General features: G+C 45.8%; 1 protein-coding gene across 2 annotated transcripts in view; it reads left to right on the forward strand.

Annotated features, from left to right (window-relative positions):
* TAOK3 (TAO kinase 3) overlaps positions 1 to 17278 on the forward strand; it is a 77639-nt gene that overhangs the window by 40536 nt on the left and 19825 nt on the right. Inside the window, exons 8-13 of one of the 2 annotated variants that reach the window (XM_059863567.1) lie at positions 1484 to 1597; positions 2987 to 3078; positions 4835 to 4928; positions 6203 to 6284; positions 8897 to 9064; positions 11807 to 12013. In XM_059863567.1, coding sequence (XP_059719550.1) covers positions 1484 to 1597; positions 2987 to 3078; positions 4835 to 4928; positions 6203 to 6284; positions 8897 to 9064; positions 11807 to 12013 — 757 coding nt within the window. The remainder of the gene's footprint in view (positions 1 to 1483; positions 1598 to 2986; positions 3079 to 4834; positions 4929 to 6202; positions 6285 to 8896; positions 9065 to 11806; positions 12014 to 17278) is intronic. The other variant, XM_059863568.1, reaches the window with a different exon arrangement.

A 17278-nucleotide genomic window follows, 5' to 3' on the forward strand; every position in this document is an offset into this window, starting at 1 on the left:
CTGCCCAGGGAGGGTGTGGATTTTCCCTCTCTGGGGACATTCCAAACCGTGTCACTGCTCCAAGGGGCTGGCGCTGGGGCATCTCCAGAGGTCCCTTCCAACCCCAGCTCTGCCGTGCTTCTGTGACCTGGATTTCGAACAAAGGGTACAAAGGGTATTCCGGCTTCTCCCTGCTGAGCTGGGGAGGCCAAGCTGCTCACCCAGCGATGAGGAGCAGCGACACATCCCTGCGTCTGTGGCTGCTGCGGCAGAGAGGGGCAGGCGGGAGGGCTCCCATGCCTGGGCGGGGAGCGGCGCCGGGCTGCTGCCACAGCCCCAGCGAGAGCTTCCTCTGCCAGTGGGAATGGCGAGGCCCAGGGAGAAGGGGCAGAATTTGGGGGTTGGGGACGGGATTTTGGGGTTGGGGATGGGATTTTGGGGTTGGGGATGGGATTTTGGGGTTGGGGGTGGGATTTTGGGGTTGGAGACGCGATTTTGGAGCGGGTCCGGCCCCGCGCGGGGACCTGGCGCGGGGGCGCCATCTGGTGGCGAGGGGGCGGCACTGCAGCCCCCGCGCGGCTGATCGTGCCGGGGGTGGAAAATGAGGGAATTCTTGGGGTTTTTATAATTTAATTGCAATTAAAATTATTTTATTTAATGTAAATAATAATTAAATTATTATTTAATTCAAGGCTGGCAGATATGTTGCTGATTCCTGATGTGGCTGTTGAGCCGTGGTGTGGAATCACAGCATGGTTTGGTTTGGGAGGGACTTTAAAGTTCATCCAGTGCCACCCCATCCATGGGAAGGGACACCTTCCACTGTCTCTGGTGGCTCCAAGCCCTGTCCAGCCTGGCCTTGGGCACTGCCAGGGATCCAGGGACAGCCACAGCTGCTCTGGACAACCTGTGCCAGGGTCTCACTGCCCTCACAGGGAAGGACTCCTTCCTGATTTCCTATTTAATCTGCTCTCTGTCAGTGGGAAGCAATTCCTTGTGTCCTAGCTCTCTATCCTTGTAAAAAGGGAATAAATCCCTCTCCATCTTTCTTGTAGGTTCCCTTCAGGTTATGGAAGGCCAAATTGGGTCATCTTGAAGCCTTCTGTTTTCCAGGCTGAACAATTCCAGTTCTCTCAGCCTTTCCTTGTGGGAGAAGTGCTCCATCCCTTTGGCTGTTGTACAGGGGAGGTGACAGGGGAGGTGACAGCCTGTGCTGTCTCTCTTGTACTTTTGAGGTGTTCATTCTTGCACACACAAGATTTCAGCACTTATCCTGCAGCAGAAGTGTTGGGATGTAGCACTTGTGGGTGAAATATTCCATAATATTACTTTTGAAGCAGTGCTGCCCAGGGAATGGGGGAGCAGAGGTTACTCTCAGCTTGCTGCTGCACCACTGTCAGGGAATTCCTCTCTGTGTCTCTGTCCCAGCATTACAAATTGCAGACAAAAACATCTCACCCAGAGTTTGCATCATGCTGAATTACCTTTTTTTCCTCTCTTAAAGGGATATTAAAGCTGGAAATATTCTTCTAACAGAACCAGGTCAAGTGAAACTCGCTGATTTTGGGTCTGCATCTATAGTCTCCCCTGCCAACTCTTTTGTGGGAACGCCTTACTGGTGAGTGAAGCCTGCAGTGCTTCAGTCCTTTATAGAGCTGCTCTCTTCCCTTTCCAGTGCTTCACAATTCAATAACAATACCTGGATAAAATCTTCATTGGCCAAGCAGTTTTCCTGACATCCCTGTGTCCAGATCTTCAGGAAGTCTGTCCTTGCTCAGGGTCCATAAGGAGAGGTTTGGGCTGTGCAGTGCTTGGAAATGGCTCCACTCTTGCAGTGCCATTGGCTTAGAAATACCTCACACTTGGCTCAGGGGATGGGACTGGGGCATTCATGGAGAAAGGGGATTAGAAATACCTCACACTTGGCACAGGGGATGGGACTGGGGCATTCATGGAGAAAGGGGATTAGAAATACCTCACACTTGGCACAGGGGATGGGACTGGGGCATTCACAGAGAAAGGGGATCCTGTTAGTCTGACTGGAAGTCACACAGCTACTTCACTCCTGTTTTGAAGGAATTGCTGAAGGGTCACCCGAGTTCCTTGGCATGCCCAGCACTGAGGACCAGCACAGCTCCATGCTCCACTGATTTTGTGGCAGAGGCCCCAGGCAATGCTGGGAGGTCACCATGGCTCAGCCTTGGAATGAGGCTGTTTGGCAGGAAGCCTTTTTTTGGAAGAACACAATTTAAGAGGCTGAATTTTTGCAGGCTGGGCCTGCTGCTTCTCTGTCCCCACTTCATCCCTTTATCCTGGACCACCACTGTTCCCAGTTTCCCTGTTCCATTCATAGCTGCACCCACAGGCTGCATTTGTCTGCTGGAAATGCTCCTGGTGTGCCAAGGGGCAGCCTGGGGGAGGGTGCAGGGGGTGCCTCTGGGGCTCTCCCAGCCCTTGCTGTCAACCTGCAGCTGCAGTGCCTTTGGAAATAGGGGGTCTCCCATGTGCCACTGTGTTCTGCTAACAGGAAAATGATTGGGTTAATCCTTTTTCTTCCCCCCCCCTTCCCCTTCCTTTCCCCCCCACCTTTCCCCTTTATTTTCTCTGTCCCTTTCCCCTTTTGCTTTTTTCCCCCCTTCCTTTTTTTTCCTCTGCTTTCCCCCTTTTTTTCTCACCCCCCCTTCCTCTTTTGCTTTTTTCCCCCTTTGCTCATTTCTCTCCCCATTTCCCCTTCTTTTCTCTCCCCCTTTCCTCTTTTTTTCTCCCCTTTCCTGTTCTTTTCTCTCCTCTTTCCTCTCTCTTTCTGCCCCCTTTCCTCTTTTGCTTCTCCCCCCTCTGACAAGTTGCTGCTGTGGTCAGAGCTTGTTCCATTCCAGCAGACTCTTCCTCAGCTCCCTGCTGTCTCTGCTGGTCTGTGGCTCTGCTCTAGGGGCTGGAGCCACCTCAGCAGGTGTGCCTGGAGTGTCCCTGTGTGTCCCTGACCCAGCCTTTGCTCTGTGCTTGGCAGGATGGCACCAGAGGTGATCCTTGCGATGGACGAGGGGCAGTACGATGGGAAGGTGGATGTTTGGTCTCTGGGGATCACATGCATCGAGTTAGGTGAGTGAATACACAGCTGAGGTGGCAAATTAACTCTGGGTAACAGCTGAGATGGGTAATTAACTCTGCAGTGTGTTAGGAACTCCTGCAAAAAGGGAAGGCCCTTATTCCTCATCAGTTTTCCCCTTTAAAATGTCTTGGAGCACCCTGACAGTTGAGTTCAGTCTTTTTCTGCTGGCCAGTCACTGATGCACTGTGCTTTCATGCTAGTCTGGTGTGCTCAGTTATTCCCTGGAGAGCCAGAGCATTTTGCTCTTGAGTGAGAGGAAACCATGGTTTGCCATCTGTGTTTTCCAAGCTGCACTCTGAGAAAGTTGTCCCAGCTGTTGTGCCAAGGGAACTGGTGTCCTAAGGATTGTGTGTCAGAAGGGACCTACATTTAATTTTCAATTCTTCTTTAATTCCCTGCTCTTTGGAACAAAACTCTTCAGTCTGAGCTGAAAAGTTTGTGCCAAGAATCATTGTGGACAGGTTCTTTATGGGAAGAGAAGAAAAGGGTTTGCACTTCAGAGGGCAAATGATGCACACCCACAGAGCCTGGAGCAGAGGTGGATGTGATGGCAGGTACACAGAGCAGACTCTAAGTGTGTGTTTCAAGTTTGAATATTGACACTGCATGTGCTGAGTAGATTATTTTCAAAAATCAGTCTTGCTATGGATTCTACTTAACAGCAGTACACCAATAATTTATTATGTGGGTGAGTTCACTGACAATGTCATTGGGGAATGTTTAATCAGCAGAAATGTGTGAGATAACAAAGAGGGGGATGTGCAGAAGAAGTGTTGTCTCCAGAATTGAGATGGTGTAGATAACCAGTAACTAACATGGCTGTATTTCATGTGCCAGCATGCTGACACAGTCTGTATTTTGACATAAAGAGTGCCAGAATTGGAAGTTTTAGGCTTCTGTTGTTGTGCATGGCCAATGGTTTTTGTTTGTGTGGAGTTTGGGTGTGTCACAGCCTCCCAAGGAGTAAATCACAGCAGCAGGAGACTCTGCAACCCCCTGTAGACACAGTCTTGGTACCAGCATTTCTGTGGAGCTTTTGACTCAGGAACCTCAAAGATGATGGATTTGCTTTCTTTAAAAATACCCTTTTGAGAAGCATTAAACTTTTTAAACTTCAAACTTTGCATGATTCCCTGTGTGAACACGAGCTCAGGCAGCAGTGGGAGGAGATCTCTGACCCTGGTGAGAACCAGCCTCCCCCAGAACTGTGAGTTCTGCCCTCCTGAGAGGTCAGGGGCTGCTGGCCAGGTGCCCTCTGGGTGCAAGGACTGGGGAGGATTTCAGAGAGAGGGAGTTCATGGCACTTCTGGCCAGTTAACTGGGTAACCTGTCCCACTTGCAGTGACAAATGAGGCAGGCAGCCACTTTTTCCTGTAATCCACATGTTCCAGCAGTGCATCAAACATCTCTGGGGACTGATACAGTATGTTCTGGCCCCAGTTTCAGCTGATTTTGCCACAGCAGATCAGGTGTGAGATGTTGCAGTTCAAGTAAAATTTACTGCAAACTCTTCCTTATAATTTTTCTCCTGCTCTCTTTGGATGTTGTCATCCCTCTTCAAGTGAAAAGCAGCTTTCCTTGAGTGGGTGTGCTGGTCTAACTTGGAATATTAAAGTAATTGGCCTAAGTGTGATGGCAACAGCACTGGGTATTGATTTAGCAGTGATACCCTGCTCATACTTCCATACATTTCTCCTTTCTTTCCAGCCAGCTTCATCACACCTTTCTGTTCTTTTCTCTTTCCAGCTGAAAGGAAGCCTCCACTTTTCAACATGAATGCAATGAGTGCCTTATATCACATAGCCCAGAACGATTCCCCTAGGTTACAATCAAATGAATGGTAAGAGAAGCATTAAAAGCTGATTTTTGTTGTTTATTTCCCTGAAAATGCCCTGTGACAATGAACATGTTGGCTGCAGTGCAGTGATTGGTGTGTGTTCTCAAATCTTGTGTATGCTAGCTCAATTCTGACCTTCTGTCACTCTGGCTGTTTTACAGTCTGAAAGTGTGGAGGTGTTAATTGTGGGGTGTAGCTGCTGTAGGAATCCAGATACTCTCAGATGTGTTAAACCAGCCATGGCTGAACATCAGCAAAGTTTCCAGCTCCCAAAGATCTCTTGGCAGAAGAGTTGTTAGGGCAGCTGTGCAGCTGAAATGTGGAGAAAGGGAGGAGAATGTGGAGGTAATTGGATATTTTTGTCAGTGGAGGACTCCAAAAGCCCTCAGAGCTCTGTGGCCAGTGAATGCTCCCTGTGCTCAGTTCCCAGGGCTGGAGTGTTGCTGTTGGGTGATGCTTGGCAGAGGCTGCAGAAGGCTTGAAACAAAAGCTCCTGGTGAGGTGTGGAGTTCCCCCATTGCTCTGCTGGCCATTTGAGCAGCACAGCTGTTTAATTGCTGATCACTGCATCAAGAGCACTCCAGTTTCCTTGTTTCATCCTCTCTGGTTTGGCCATTTTTCAAGGTTCCAGGAGCTTGCTCTGCTGCCTGCAGTGTGGTCCCCAGGTTCTGTGCAGGGTTTGCAGTGCAGAGCAGAGGCAGCTGTGGATAAACCAGCACCACATCAGTGCTCTGGCTTGCAAGCCCTTGTTTACAGTGCCCTCTTTGCTCTCTTGGAGTCACCAAAGTGCCTTTTGTGCTCCTTTTCAGTCCAGTGACACCAGAAAAATCAGTTTCCTTCTTTCCAGCTGGGTTAAAACCTCAAATAAAGCCTCAAGTGTTGAACTGAGCATCGAGGCAGGGCTCCCTCTGTAACCTTAGAGATCAGTGAGTGCATTTCTGGAGTTCCCAATAATTCCACTGTCCTTTGTTTTTAAGCAGTTGAAGTAAAATCAAAAATAGTGACTGGTACATGTAGTTCTCCCTTGGTTTTCAGTTTGTACTTGGGGATAGTTGTGTGTCCATGTTGTTTCAGCAGCCTTTAACTGGGAAAGAATTGATGAGATCAACTTAGAATTTGGAAAATCCCAGTTATTTTCTCTGCCTTAGAACTTAAGAACAAACCAGTCAACGTTTTTCTTTTGCTTTGCACTGATAAGTTTGAATATATTCCAGATCCTGAGCTTCTTTTTTTAATTTAGATTTTTTAAAATTTTATTTTATTTTTTGATTTTGCAGGTCAGACTCCTTTAGGGGATTTGTTGATTACTGCTTACAGAAAATACCTCAGGAAAGGCCATCATCAACAGATTTGTTACGGGTAATTTGTCAAATCTTTTCCAGAAATCTGGGGGGAAATCTGTTTGTCTACCAAAATAATTGTAAAGATGGTGAACAAGTATTTGCCCTTACAAAAATCCACTCTTTGGTTGGGCTTTTTTTGTTTTCTTTTCCCCTCCATTCATGCATCACCCTTTGCAGTTAAAAATAGCATTAAGGGGATAGGCCAAAGCTGACTTCCTCCCCTAATCAAACCACCAGACCCAAAAGTTGTTTAAATCCTTTTAGTGGTTTCTATACTGAACCCAATTAATTAAACTCATTTTGGAAATAACTGGATCACTTTGGAAAGGGTTGTTACAGGTCCCTAATTGCCAAGAGCCTGTAGGAGGGGGACCTGGAGTGATGTGTGTAGAGTTTGCCAAGGGTTTGTCAGTGAATCATGAATCAGTTCCAGTTTAAGTCATGTGGGTTCAGTTTACCTGGGAAATAGAGGAACTGTTTACAGCTCCAAGAGCTTTGCTTTTGGGGGATTGAGGAGCAGCCTTCCATTAGAAGGTAGGGGGATGTGAAATCCTGTCCAGCCCCTTTTCCATCAGGCTTTTCTTTTAAGTATTGCCTTTCTTTAAAGTTGATTATTAGCCCTGCTCTCCCTCTGGCTGCCAATGACCTCTCCAGGTAAATGATGAAGGAGCTGTTTGTGCTCCCTTTGGCACCTGGTATATTTTTTTTATTTCCTGTGGTACATTTGTGCTGTGGCAAATAATCAGTGTTTTGTTCCCTGGTTCTACTTGTAGCACCCTGACCAGCTAATAGGTTTATGTTGTGAGTTTTGGAATGATTCATTCCTGGGGATTGGCAGCCTTGCTGCTCTCTAGGAACAGGCTGAGTTCATTGAAGGATGTCATTTCAGGAGTACCTTAGGTTGGAGTCTGTACAAACAATTAGAGCTGAGATCTGAGTGTGAAATCCTGTCTATTCCATATTTTATATTTATATTTTATTTATATTTATGTCTGCCCTACGCTTTTCACATGGTCACATTTTATATTTGAGTGCACACATAGAATGGATTTAGGTTCAGGATCATGGTTCCAAATGCTTTGCTGCTTTCTAAAAATGATCTACAATGAGATAAAAATGGGTTCCTTTTTTTCCTCATCATAAATAAGCTGCAGATTGTTACTGTTCACAGAGAAATAAATGGTGGTTATCTGCATTGAGGAGCAGAAATGATTCATTTTGTTTCTGTGTGAAATGATGTTAAGAACTTTTAGCTCTGATTCAAAAATAAACACCATCACTACAAGCAAAATTGGGTACTGAAATGACTGGCTGTCCCCAGCAGCAAAACTCAAATGCACAGCAGTTTGAATTCAATTAAAAACGAGAAATCAGCTTGTGGCATGATGCTTTCCTTGTTTATTTACAAATCATTAAAAGATGATTAGCTCATCCTTTCAGCCCTTTTGTTGAAGGCTCCTGTTTTAGGGTGGCTGGGGCTCCGTGTGCTGCTCACTCCAGCTCCAGGGCATGAGTTCACTCCTGAGTGAGCCCACAGGAGAGCTGGGAGGTTGAGCAGGCAGGGGTGACCCTCCTGAGAATTTCCTTGCAGGTGGGTCCAGCTGTTGAGGCTCTAACAAAAGCCCCTGGTGGATTTGCAATGTGCAGCAGAGAACAACTCTTTTTCACCCAATTTTCTTTTTTTTCCATTGCCAGTTTTTCTGTTTTCACCATTTTTCTGTTTTTCTACAAGCATGCAGAGGATGTTTGTGCCCTGAAGCCATCCCTCTTGGGAACTACTAAGCAGCACACCCAGCTGTAGGGATCCCATAAAAGCATTGGCAAGTGTTCACTCAGGTTGTCTGCTTTAGCCAAGGTTAAATGGGAAAGCTGGAGACTTTCATATCCACTGCCAGCTGTACAGTGCAGGAGAATGTATCTGATAAATCAGAGAAGAGGCTTTAATCATGTTCCTAAATACCATTAAGGAATTTATGAAGTCTGCTCTTAAAACCTGTGCAGGAGTTGGCAGGAGCCTGATTTGATTTCAACTCTGGCTACAAAAGTTTTAGGTATAAATAAACTTTGTGGTCTCCTTGCTGGTTTTATGTGTGAATTGGAATAGATGGATGCAGGATAAATCTTTGCAGGTTGATTCTTCTTTGTTCTGGATACATTTTGTTAATTCCTGTGCCTCCAAGGTTTGAAGTGTCACCTTGTGTGTTTTGAGTAAACCCACTCAGGAAGGGACAAATCATCTGTGCAGCCTGGAGAGCTCAGAAAACCTGACCCTAGCAGGATCTCAGTGTGTTAGGAGCCTTTCAGAAAGGCTATTACCAGTTATTGAATATGAACAGATAAATTGCAAGAATGGGAGGTGTCACTTTAGGGGTCTGACAAGTCCCCCAGTGTCCCCTGAGTCTGCAGTGAGATGTTCTATCTCCTTTAACAAGTTCCCCACTGTCCCTGGTTTAACCCCAGAGCTCACCCCAGTGAGATTTCTGTCTCCTTTAACAAGTCCCCCCATGGTCCCAGCTGAGCCCCAGAGCTCACCCCAGTGAGATTTCTGTCTCCTTTAACAAGTCCCCCCATGGTCCCAGCTGAGCCCCAGAGCTCACCCCAGTGAGATTTCTGTCTCCTCTACCCCAGCACGATTTTGTCCGCCGGGAGCGGCCGCCCAGGGTGCTCCTAGACCTGATCCAGAGGACCAAGGATGCAGTGAGGGAGCTGGACAACCTGCAGTACCGGAAAATGAAGAAAATCCTCTTCCAGGAGACACGGAATGGCCCCCTGAACGAGTCCCAGGAGGAGGAGGAGGTACTGGGAATGGTTTGTCACCCCATTCACACTGTTACCAGTCATTTCAGGTGTTCCTGTCCTTAGGGTGGCAGAACAAGCACAGCCTGGGTGAGGAATGCTGTTGGAATCTCATCTGGATCAGCAGAGAGGCAGGAGAGGGCAATGAGTGAAAGTAGTCCTTGCTCAGTGTTAAAGCTGCCAATTACTGTATATGTGGAACTTTGGATTTTTTCCCAGTGCTGCCCTTTCTTCTGGAAGCCTTAGGGAAGAAACTCGTTCTGAGGGAGGTTCTCTGTGAGAAGTGGCTCCCAGCCTGTGTGGAGGAGGGTCTTTGACAGCCCAAGCTTTTCTTTCTCATCTGCACAGTCAAAACAACTCCATTAATGTTAATATTTTTTCAATTACCATAACTTTACTGTAAAGTAATTGGCCTCTCATGAGCTGAAAAGCAAATCACTGAATTAGTAGGACTTATTTTTTTTAAATTCTTTAATGTTAAGGAAGAAAAAGGTTAAAGAGCTAAAATGCAGCTTCAGTTTAAATCTTGTAATAAACAAGCCACTTAATCAGTGTATGATAATTGACCCTAACTGTGGCTGAGAGAAGGAAACCAGTCATTTTTCAATTGATGAACTTAGATGGAAATTAATGTCACTTGGTGCAGGCAAGTGCATAAATAAATCCATGACTGCTTCTCAATGAAAAACACTGACAGACAGACTGATGTCTGTGTTCCTTTGCTCCAGTGGAGTGAGGCAATAACACACAGCAAGGTGCCCAGGCTCAGAGGATCTTCAGGGGCTTGGGTTTGAGGTTTGGGGGTGTCAAATGCTCCTTGAGAGCAAAACTGGTTGAAGAAATGGGCACGTGGGTCTCAGGTGGAGCTGCAGGAGGAGGGGACTGGCACTTTGGGAAGATGCCCCCAAGGAGCAAGAACAGCAGCTGCTGTGATTGAAGGTCCCCTCCAGCTTCCAGATCTGGAGCTTGGCTGGGGACTGGGGGATTGTCAGACTTGTGCCCTGAAACCTCCCAGTTTCTCTCCCCACAAGTGCCAAGCTGTCAGCAGAGTGCCAGGGAATGATTTCCCACTTGGCTGTTAAGCACTTGCAGCTCAACAGGAAACACTGGTGGTGTTTGGCTCCAAGGTGTGTCTCTGTTCCTGCTGTCCCCACTCCTGAGAAGAGCTGTAGTACCTGCAGGGAGGGCAGGGATGCAGCTGACACTCTGCATGTGCACAGCATGCTCTGCACTGACCCCTGAGCCCTGTCCCAGCACAGGAGGTGTCACTGCTCGTGTGTGTGTGTCACTAACTGGGCAGGGAGAGCAGAGCCAGCACGTGCTGCAGTTCCTGCTGAGCTGGGGACACAACCTGCCCCACTGGAAATGCCACCAGGCACTTCCTTCTTCTACCTTGGGCTTTCTAAGGTGGAAGATGAGCCTTAAAAATCTTTAACATGCAAAATATTACTAATGCTTTCCTCAGAGCCCTCCCAAGAAGGTGAAAGTTGAAGTCAGGAAGCCAGGTTACATATGGAATCTCATCTCTGTCCTTCCTGCATAAACATTCATTAATGACACAGCCTCAGATCCTTCATTATGTGATTTCTTCTGCAACTCTACATAAGCATCCTGAAAATATTTTCATTCCCCTGTGTTCTCTGTAAAATAGTATTATTCTGGATTTTAAGTGCTCTCACTCAGGCTCTGAATGATCTGCTGATTGCTTAAGAAATAATCACACAATCAAAGGCAAATCTGTCAAGTCTCAATTTTATCTTTCTGTCGGTCTCCAGCAAAATGAGTTCCCTGTTAATTGATTTGTAATGGAATTCTCCCCAAGCTCCCTTCAGAGGCCAGGGCAAACTGGATGCAGCAGCAGGCTGCTCATTTTAGTGAGTCAAGGCTGCTTCACCCCAGGAGTTGAAGGATGTTCAGAGTTCTGTCCTCACTGTGAGCTCCTTACGAGCCTCTTTGGTGCCACTAGTTAATTACAAAGGACTCCATAAATTCTCTCAATCAGTCCAGACTAAGTGCATACTCTGGCATTTCTGTACTCCTATGGGTATGGAAGAAGAAGAAAGGCTGCTAACTCCTAATATTTGGCTGTAGAATCAAAAATACCTCTTACACAGACAAAGATTCCTCATAAATATCCAAGTTTTAACCCCTATAATAATGCAGGCTGGTCTGAATCAGCTGCTGAGATTCTTCACTTGCCTTTATCTTGGCTGTAAACACAAGGTTCAAGGGGTTTTTAGCTTGATAAAATGGAATTGCTGACTGCTTGGGAGGTTAAAACCTCTACACCATGTAGAATATATAAAATAATAAATGGATTCATCGTCCTACATATTTTCTGATTCAGGAAATGTGTTATAGCAGATCCTGACTTGAAGCATTGTTTTAGTTCAAACTTGGATAATTTCTCTCAATTATGAGGCTCCTTCCACCAGCCATCCAGTATTCCTGGATGTCTCCTGTCAAGCCAAGAGCCATGCCCACACTTAGGGATATGTGGAAAAAGACTGGCTTGAAACCTGATGTGAGCAGATTGCAGGGGAAAAGGCAGGAGCTGCCTTCCTGATATGATGGAGCATTCCAGAACCCAAGCAGCCCTTTGAGATGTGCAGTTGGCAAAATAATGCCCAAAGACCCTTGAAGCCTGCAGAGTCACCTTTAAAACAAACTCTGGGCGTTGCAGGCACGTGCTGGGCAGGAGATCTCCTGCAGGATCTGTAACTGATGCCCCTTGTTTTATAGGACAGTGAGCATGGATCAAACCTGAGTAGGAAGATGGACAGTCTGGGCAGCAACCATTCCATCCCCAGCATGTCTGTGAGCACAGGCAGCCAGAGCAGCAGTGTGAGCAGCATGCAGGAGGTCCTGGATGAGAGCAGCCCTGAGCTGGTCATGATGCATAGTGACGAGAGCACCATTAATTCCACCTCCTCCGTTGTTCACAAGAAGGTACGTGTGCCCTGCTGCTCTGTGCTGAGAGCAGGAGCTGCTGCTGGCCTTGCCAGAGTCGAGTTCTGTGGGGTTTTTGTCTTTAAAAGCATCTAAAGAGCCTCTGCCCATGAAAAGAGGTTGCTACTCAAGGAGCTGTCAGTGCCTAGGCAGGGTCACCCAGGCTCCCCGCATGCCCAGCCCTGCATGTGCTCCTCTTCCTCTGCTTGGGACATCCTTGTTTCCTTGGGAATGCCTCTGCTGTGCTCTGTGTTGGTCCTGGCAGCCAAGCTAACCCTCTGCCAGGCACAGTGTGTGATTCAAACCTGCCTGCACTTGGATTTCCCTTGTGAGGAGTGGAAGTGTGCAGAGCTTTGGACCCTTCCCACGAGGTACGTTTGGAGTCGAGTCCCACTCCATGCTTTCCTGCTGCTCTGCTGCATGCTGTGATCTGATGCCTTTCCTTTTCCTGGGGCTGGATCTTGAGCTAAGGTTGTCTAGCTGTAAGCCAGCATCTCATCTCCACTGTTAGTGTCTGACTGAAATAGTTTTGGCTTGGCCTTGGCAGTGTCATTTGCTAGTGGGCAGCAAAATGTAGGCTGGTTGTGTTGGTTTGGTTTGCAAGGAACTTCAAAGTGTACATTTGCTTTTTGCCAGAGGAGCTGAAACATTGCAACAGCATGAAAAGTATGAATTTCTTGTTTGTAAGGTTACAGTAGGGCTTGGTTGTAAGTAACTAAATATTTGTAAGCAGTTTTTCCTCCTGGAGTGCAGGGTTTGTGACATTGAATATTAAGAACTATTGAAACATTTTGTCTTCAACAAAACATGGTCTTAGATATTTAAAGATACTGGCAGAGAAGTTGCAAAGGTTTTAGGGGTTTGCTACTTTCCTAAAGACTTTTGACAGCATCTTTAGAGAAGATTGTTTATTCAGAAGGTGAAATTAAGGTGTTAGGTACCAAATGCCAGCCCATGGAACTGTCCTGAATGAAGAGCAGCACCACTGATGGATGTTCTGGGTGGTTGTGATTGGAGCTCTTTCTTATTTTGTGTAGGCTTTCAAAACATGCGTTAACTTGAATTTCATGTTGTTAAATTGCCATGTTTATTTGTGCATTAAAATGGAAGTTTGAGGGACTGATTTACAGAGAATTCATAGGTTATAATCACTGCTCAGAGTTGTTATATTTGATAAAAACAAAACATGAGCTGCTCCCACCAGACATAGATGGCATTTGTGAAAGGAGTGGAGTTCCTGCTTGCTTTAAGAGTAAGACTGTGTTTTGTAATGGTTGTATGACACTTGTAAAGTATAAATACAGCATTCCTGGTGCTGTAAATTCAGTCCTCCTAGACTTGTGTGTAGGATGCACAAACAGGACACCACATGGAAGTTTTTGTCTGGTTTGAAAAAAACCCAAGGGTGTCTTGCACACTTGTAACTGAAGTATTATAAAAGAAATCACCTCTAGATCACTCAACACAGGTGTTTTAGGGAAATTTTGGGAACAGAAAGCCCAGGTCTGCACTGATGGTCTTCACAAAGCAGTTAATGATTGGCTAGGTCTGCTGATCTTTGGAGTAGATTCCTTCTCCATTGGAAAATGTTTCCTTCTGCTGTATGTAATTCATAAAGCAGATTGGGACTCTGCATAGCAGGACATATTCCACTCTGCAAATATATTGTTTTAATTTAGTACACCATTTTTTAATCTTTGTTACTTTGGGGAATGCAATTTTAAATGGAAAACTGCTTCACATGTGTATTAATACATGTGAAGAGACTAAAAGTGGAGCTGGACATTTCAGGGGGATTTATATCCACATCCCACTTTATTTTCAAGGTAAAGTTCCTTGTTCCACCAAGATTTCAGTTTGTCCTTGTCCTTTAATTGCATTTCTGGAAACTGGGATGAAGCTGAGTTTCGGTATCACTCTGGAGCCCCTCACAAACACAGTGGGAAGAGCCTGGAGTTGAAGTTGAATTTAAGCTCTTTTAAATCAGCCTTTAAAGGCCAAAAAGAAAATACTGATGAACATTAACAGCATTTTGTGGGTACAGGGTCACATGTGAGATGGTTTTGAGATGGATGAAGTCAAAAGTGGTGTATAAAATTGTGTTATTCCACAAATGTGTTCATGAACAACCTCCAGATTGTGGAAGGGGTCCAAGAAGGCAAAATGGCTTGGAGTGATGATATTTTCTATGGCTCAGAGCTCTAAGAAGTCAGAGCCCTTCTGGTGTTTTGGGCCACAGCGCCAGAATGTCACATGCAGGTAAAATGTAGGCTGGAGGAGTCTGTGGTGGTGTGAGATGCAGTTCTCAGCCCTCAGTGCCTCCAGCTGCTGCCTGGTGTGGAGAGCCAGGCTGGGCTGGCCTGGAGGAAACCAGGAGCACCATCCCTGAGTGCTGCTTGGCTGGGAGAAGCCTCAGGCACCTGAGGAGCCCTCCTGGCATCTGTCCTGTGACCTACCCTGAGGCACAGGCTCAGGGAGGAGGCTGATGGAGTAAAAGCCCTTGTAAACAACTCTCTTTCTTTTCTTTAACAGCTGCTAGTTGGCTGTAACTTCCAGAAATGTTTTGTGGTCACAGGGTAAGTGAAATGACCTGTCCTGATCTGGTTAATTGTCACTGGCTATGCTAGGTCATGGCAGCCAAGGTGCTTGGGGTTTGCTGCACTTGGGATGAATCCTCTGTGGAAAACAACCCCTTCCACAGCACAGCAGAGCTCCATGGTTTTCATCTTGTGCTCAGAACAAAGGTGACTCCCACCTGGCAGAGTACACCTGTTAGGCTGGAAGAAAAATCACCAGACAGGAATAAAACATTGAAAATAATAACAAGCCATAATTGAATGTGGAGCTTTTTGTGTTATTTAGTTTATAGCTGTGTCCTGAACTCCTAGGAGGAAAAAAATGGCAGTCAGTGAGCTACTCAGGCAGGAAGCCCATCCTTGGGATCAAACCCTGCTCCCTCAGGAGGACACCTTAATCACCATGTTCTTTTCAGGAAATTCAGATGTCTGGCTTGGATGAGGAAGTTTTCCTTGCCCTTCTGCAGGTTGGTGAGCTCCTCCATGTCCATCTCAGTATGTCCAGTGTAAGAACTCTCCTCTGAATACATCAAATAACTCTGCTACTCCATGCAAGGGGCATCATGCCTGTGGATACACATTGTCACATCCATCTCCCTTCAGGGGTTTTCAGCTGCACAGGCTGAGAGCTGAAGAGGAAGTGACAGCTCTGATACAAACCCAACTGGACCTGAGAGCCACAAAAAATGACAAAATGGGGCAGGGAGTAAAACTCCAAATACACTGTGCTTCAAAGACACATAACCCAGATTTTAAAATCAGATAAATATCAGTTAATTCATCTTAAAAATGAGGATTAAGATTTTTGGCTCCCAGAGTGAGACAATAAAGTGAATATAGGCATCAGCTGGTGCATCAGAGATGTTTTGTCACCTGTTTTGTTCAGCTGCTGGTAAATGGCAGTGTGGGCACAGGTGGTTTCCCAGAAATATTATTTCATTGTCCTCAATGAATTCATTATTATTTTATTTCTGCAAAACTATAATAATAACGTGTTGTAATCTTTTAATCTAAACAAAAAGCCAGTACAATATTGGTTTTTTTTCAACTGCAGTACTCAGCAGTTGCTGTTTCTTGCTTCAGTCTTCAAATCATCAGTGCTTTCTGAAACTTGGGCAGTAAAATGTCCAGGAAAACTTGTGATGAAGATTTGGTTTATAAGAAAAAGATGGAAAAGAGGATCTTTGTAGTTGATCATCACAAATTCTCACCCAATCTCTGTAATAATAAAGTACATTTACAATAACTGCTGCAACTTGAGTGACTTCCCAGATCCTGTGAATTAACTCCTGTTAATCTGTGCACATCTCCTGTTGCTGCTCCAATTCATTTCAGCATTTGTGGGGAATTTTGTGCATGGAGAGAGCTTAAACCTCCCTGTTCATTATCGAGGCACTTAAAGCAGTGTATCAAGACAAATGGTGCCACACTGTTGTTTTCCTTGCTCTTTAAATTCCTAGAAAGCACAAAGGGATTTGCTGCCATTCCATGGAAGCCCTCAGTGTGGCTTGGAAATTGCCTTTCCTGTTTGGCTAGGAGACTGGCAGCAGCTGATGACTCCTCATGTGTCTCTGGAGGTTTTATTTGGTGTGCACAGCAAAAAACCCCAGTGGGAAAGGGAGTGTTCCTCCTGAGGAGAAGGTGGAGGTGTCCCAGCTTTGGGCTGGGCAGAATTTGGATGGTAAAGGCCTTTTTTCAGTGAGGAGAAGGGTGGAAAGCCATTGTGTGGTAGAACTGGGATGGGACTGGGAGCAAAATCCACTCTCTGTTGGATTTTGAGCTGGTGGTTTGACACCAAGTCATTGTGAGGTTCTCAGTTCACCAGGTGCAGCCATTCAGATCCAGCTGGGAGCACCACTGGAAGCTCCACCAGCTCCTGTCAGATAATGCTGTGGGGATATTTGAGAATGGTTTTGCCCTGGCAATGTCCCAGCCAAACCCCCCCTTTGTTTGGATCAACCTGAAAACTGCTTATGTGATGATACAGTCAGAAGAACAAATTATTCCTTGAGTAGGAAGTTGAAGATTCTGGATTGTTGGTCCTGAATAAAAGGATTTTAATGAGTGAGTTGTGAGCTGAGCATGCATAAAATTGCATCCTTAAGGTAAATATTGCAAAAAACCACAGAAAACAGGTGGGAAATGAAATGTATATAGAAGATACATTACTTTAAAAACCTCCCAGGGTTTGAAATGCAGATTTGGGGCTGAGAGGTACCCTGACCCAAACCTGGGGAGTTTCTGGGATGCCTTCAGTCAGATTTTATTTATTGGGTGCCATGAGCTGAGGTGCCAAGTTTGTCTCTTTGTTTCCCCACACATCTGAAGCTAAAAGTTGGAAACAAAATTTTCCTTATCTGTGCCAACAGTTGTCTCTTAGCAAGTTTTTGGGTCAAGAAGAATTTTGTTTTAAAATAAAAGTAGCAGAATTCTGGTTTTTTGGGTTTGTAGGGAGATATTTGTCTTTGCTGATGGAGATGTGGCTACTCATAGATTTATTTCTCTTACCAGCTGAATTTTCTGTCCCCTTGAAATTGGTCCTTTGGCTTGCTCAGTTGCAAAGGAATTTTCCCATTCCTTGCCCAGCTGAGTTTGAAATGCAGAATGTGGTTAATTCACATTCCTGAAGGGCAGTTTAATTCTGCTCTGAGCTTCTCATGTGCACTGAGGAAACCAGAGATCCCATAAA

The sequence above is a fragment of the Haemorhous mexicanus genome, chromosome 19 (genome assembly GCF_027477595.1).
Source record: "Haemorhous mexicanus isolate bHaeMex1 chromosome 19, bHaeMex1.pri, whole genome shotgun sequence".
Classification (NCBI taxonomy): Eukaryota; Metazoa; Chordata; class Aves; order Passeriformes; family Fringillidae; genus Haemorhous; species Haemorhous mexicanus.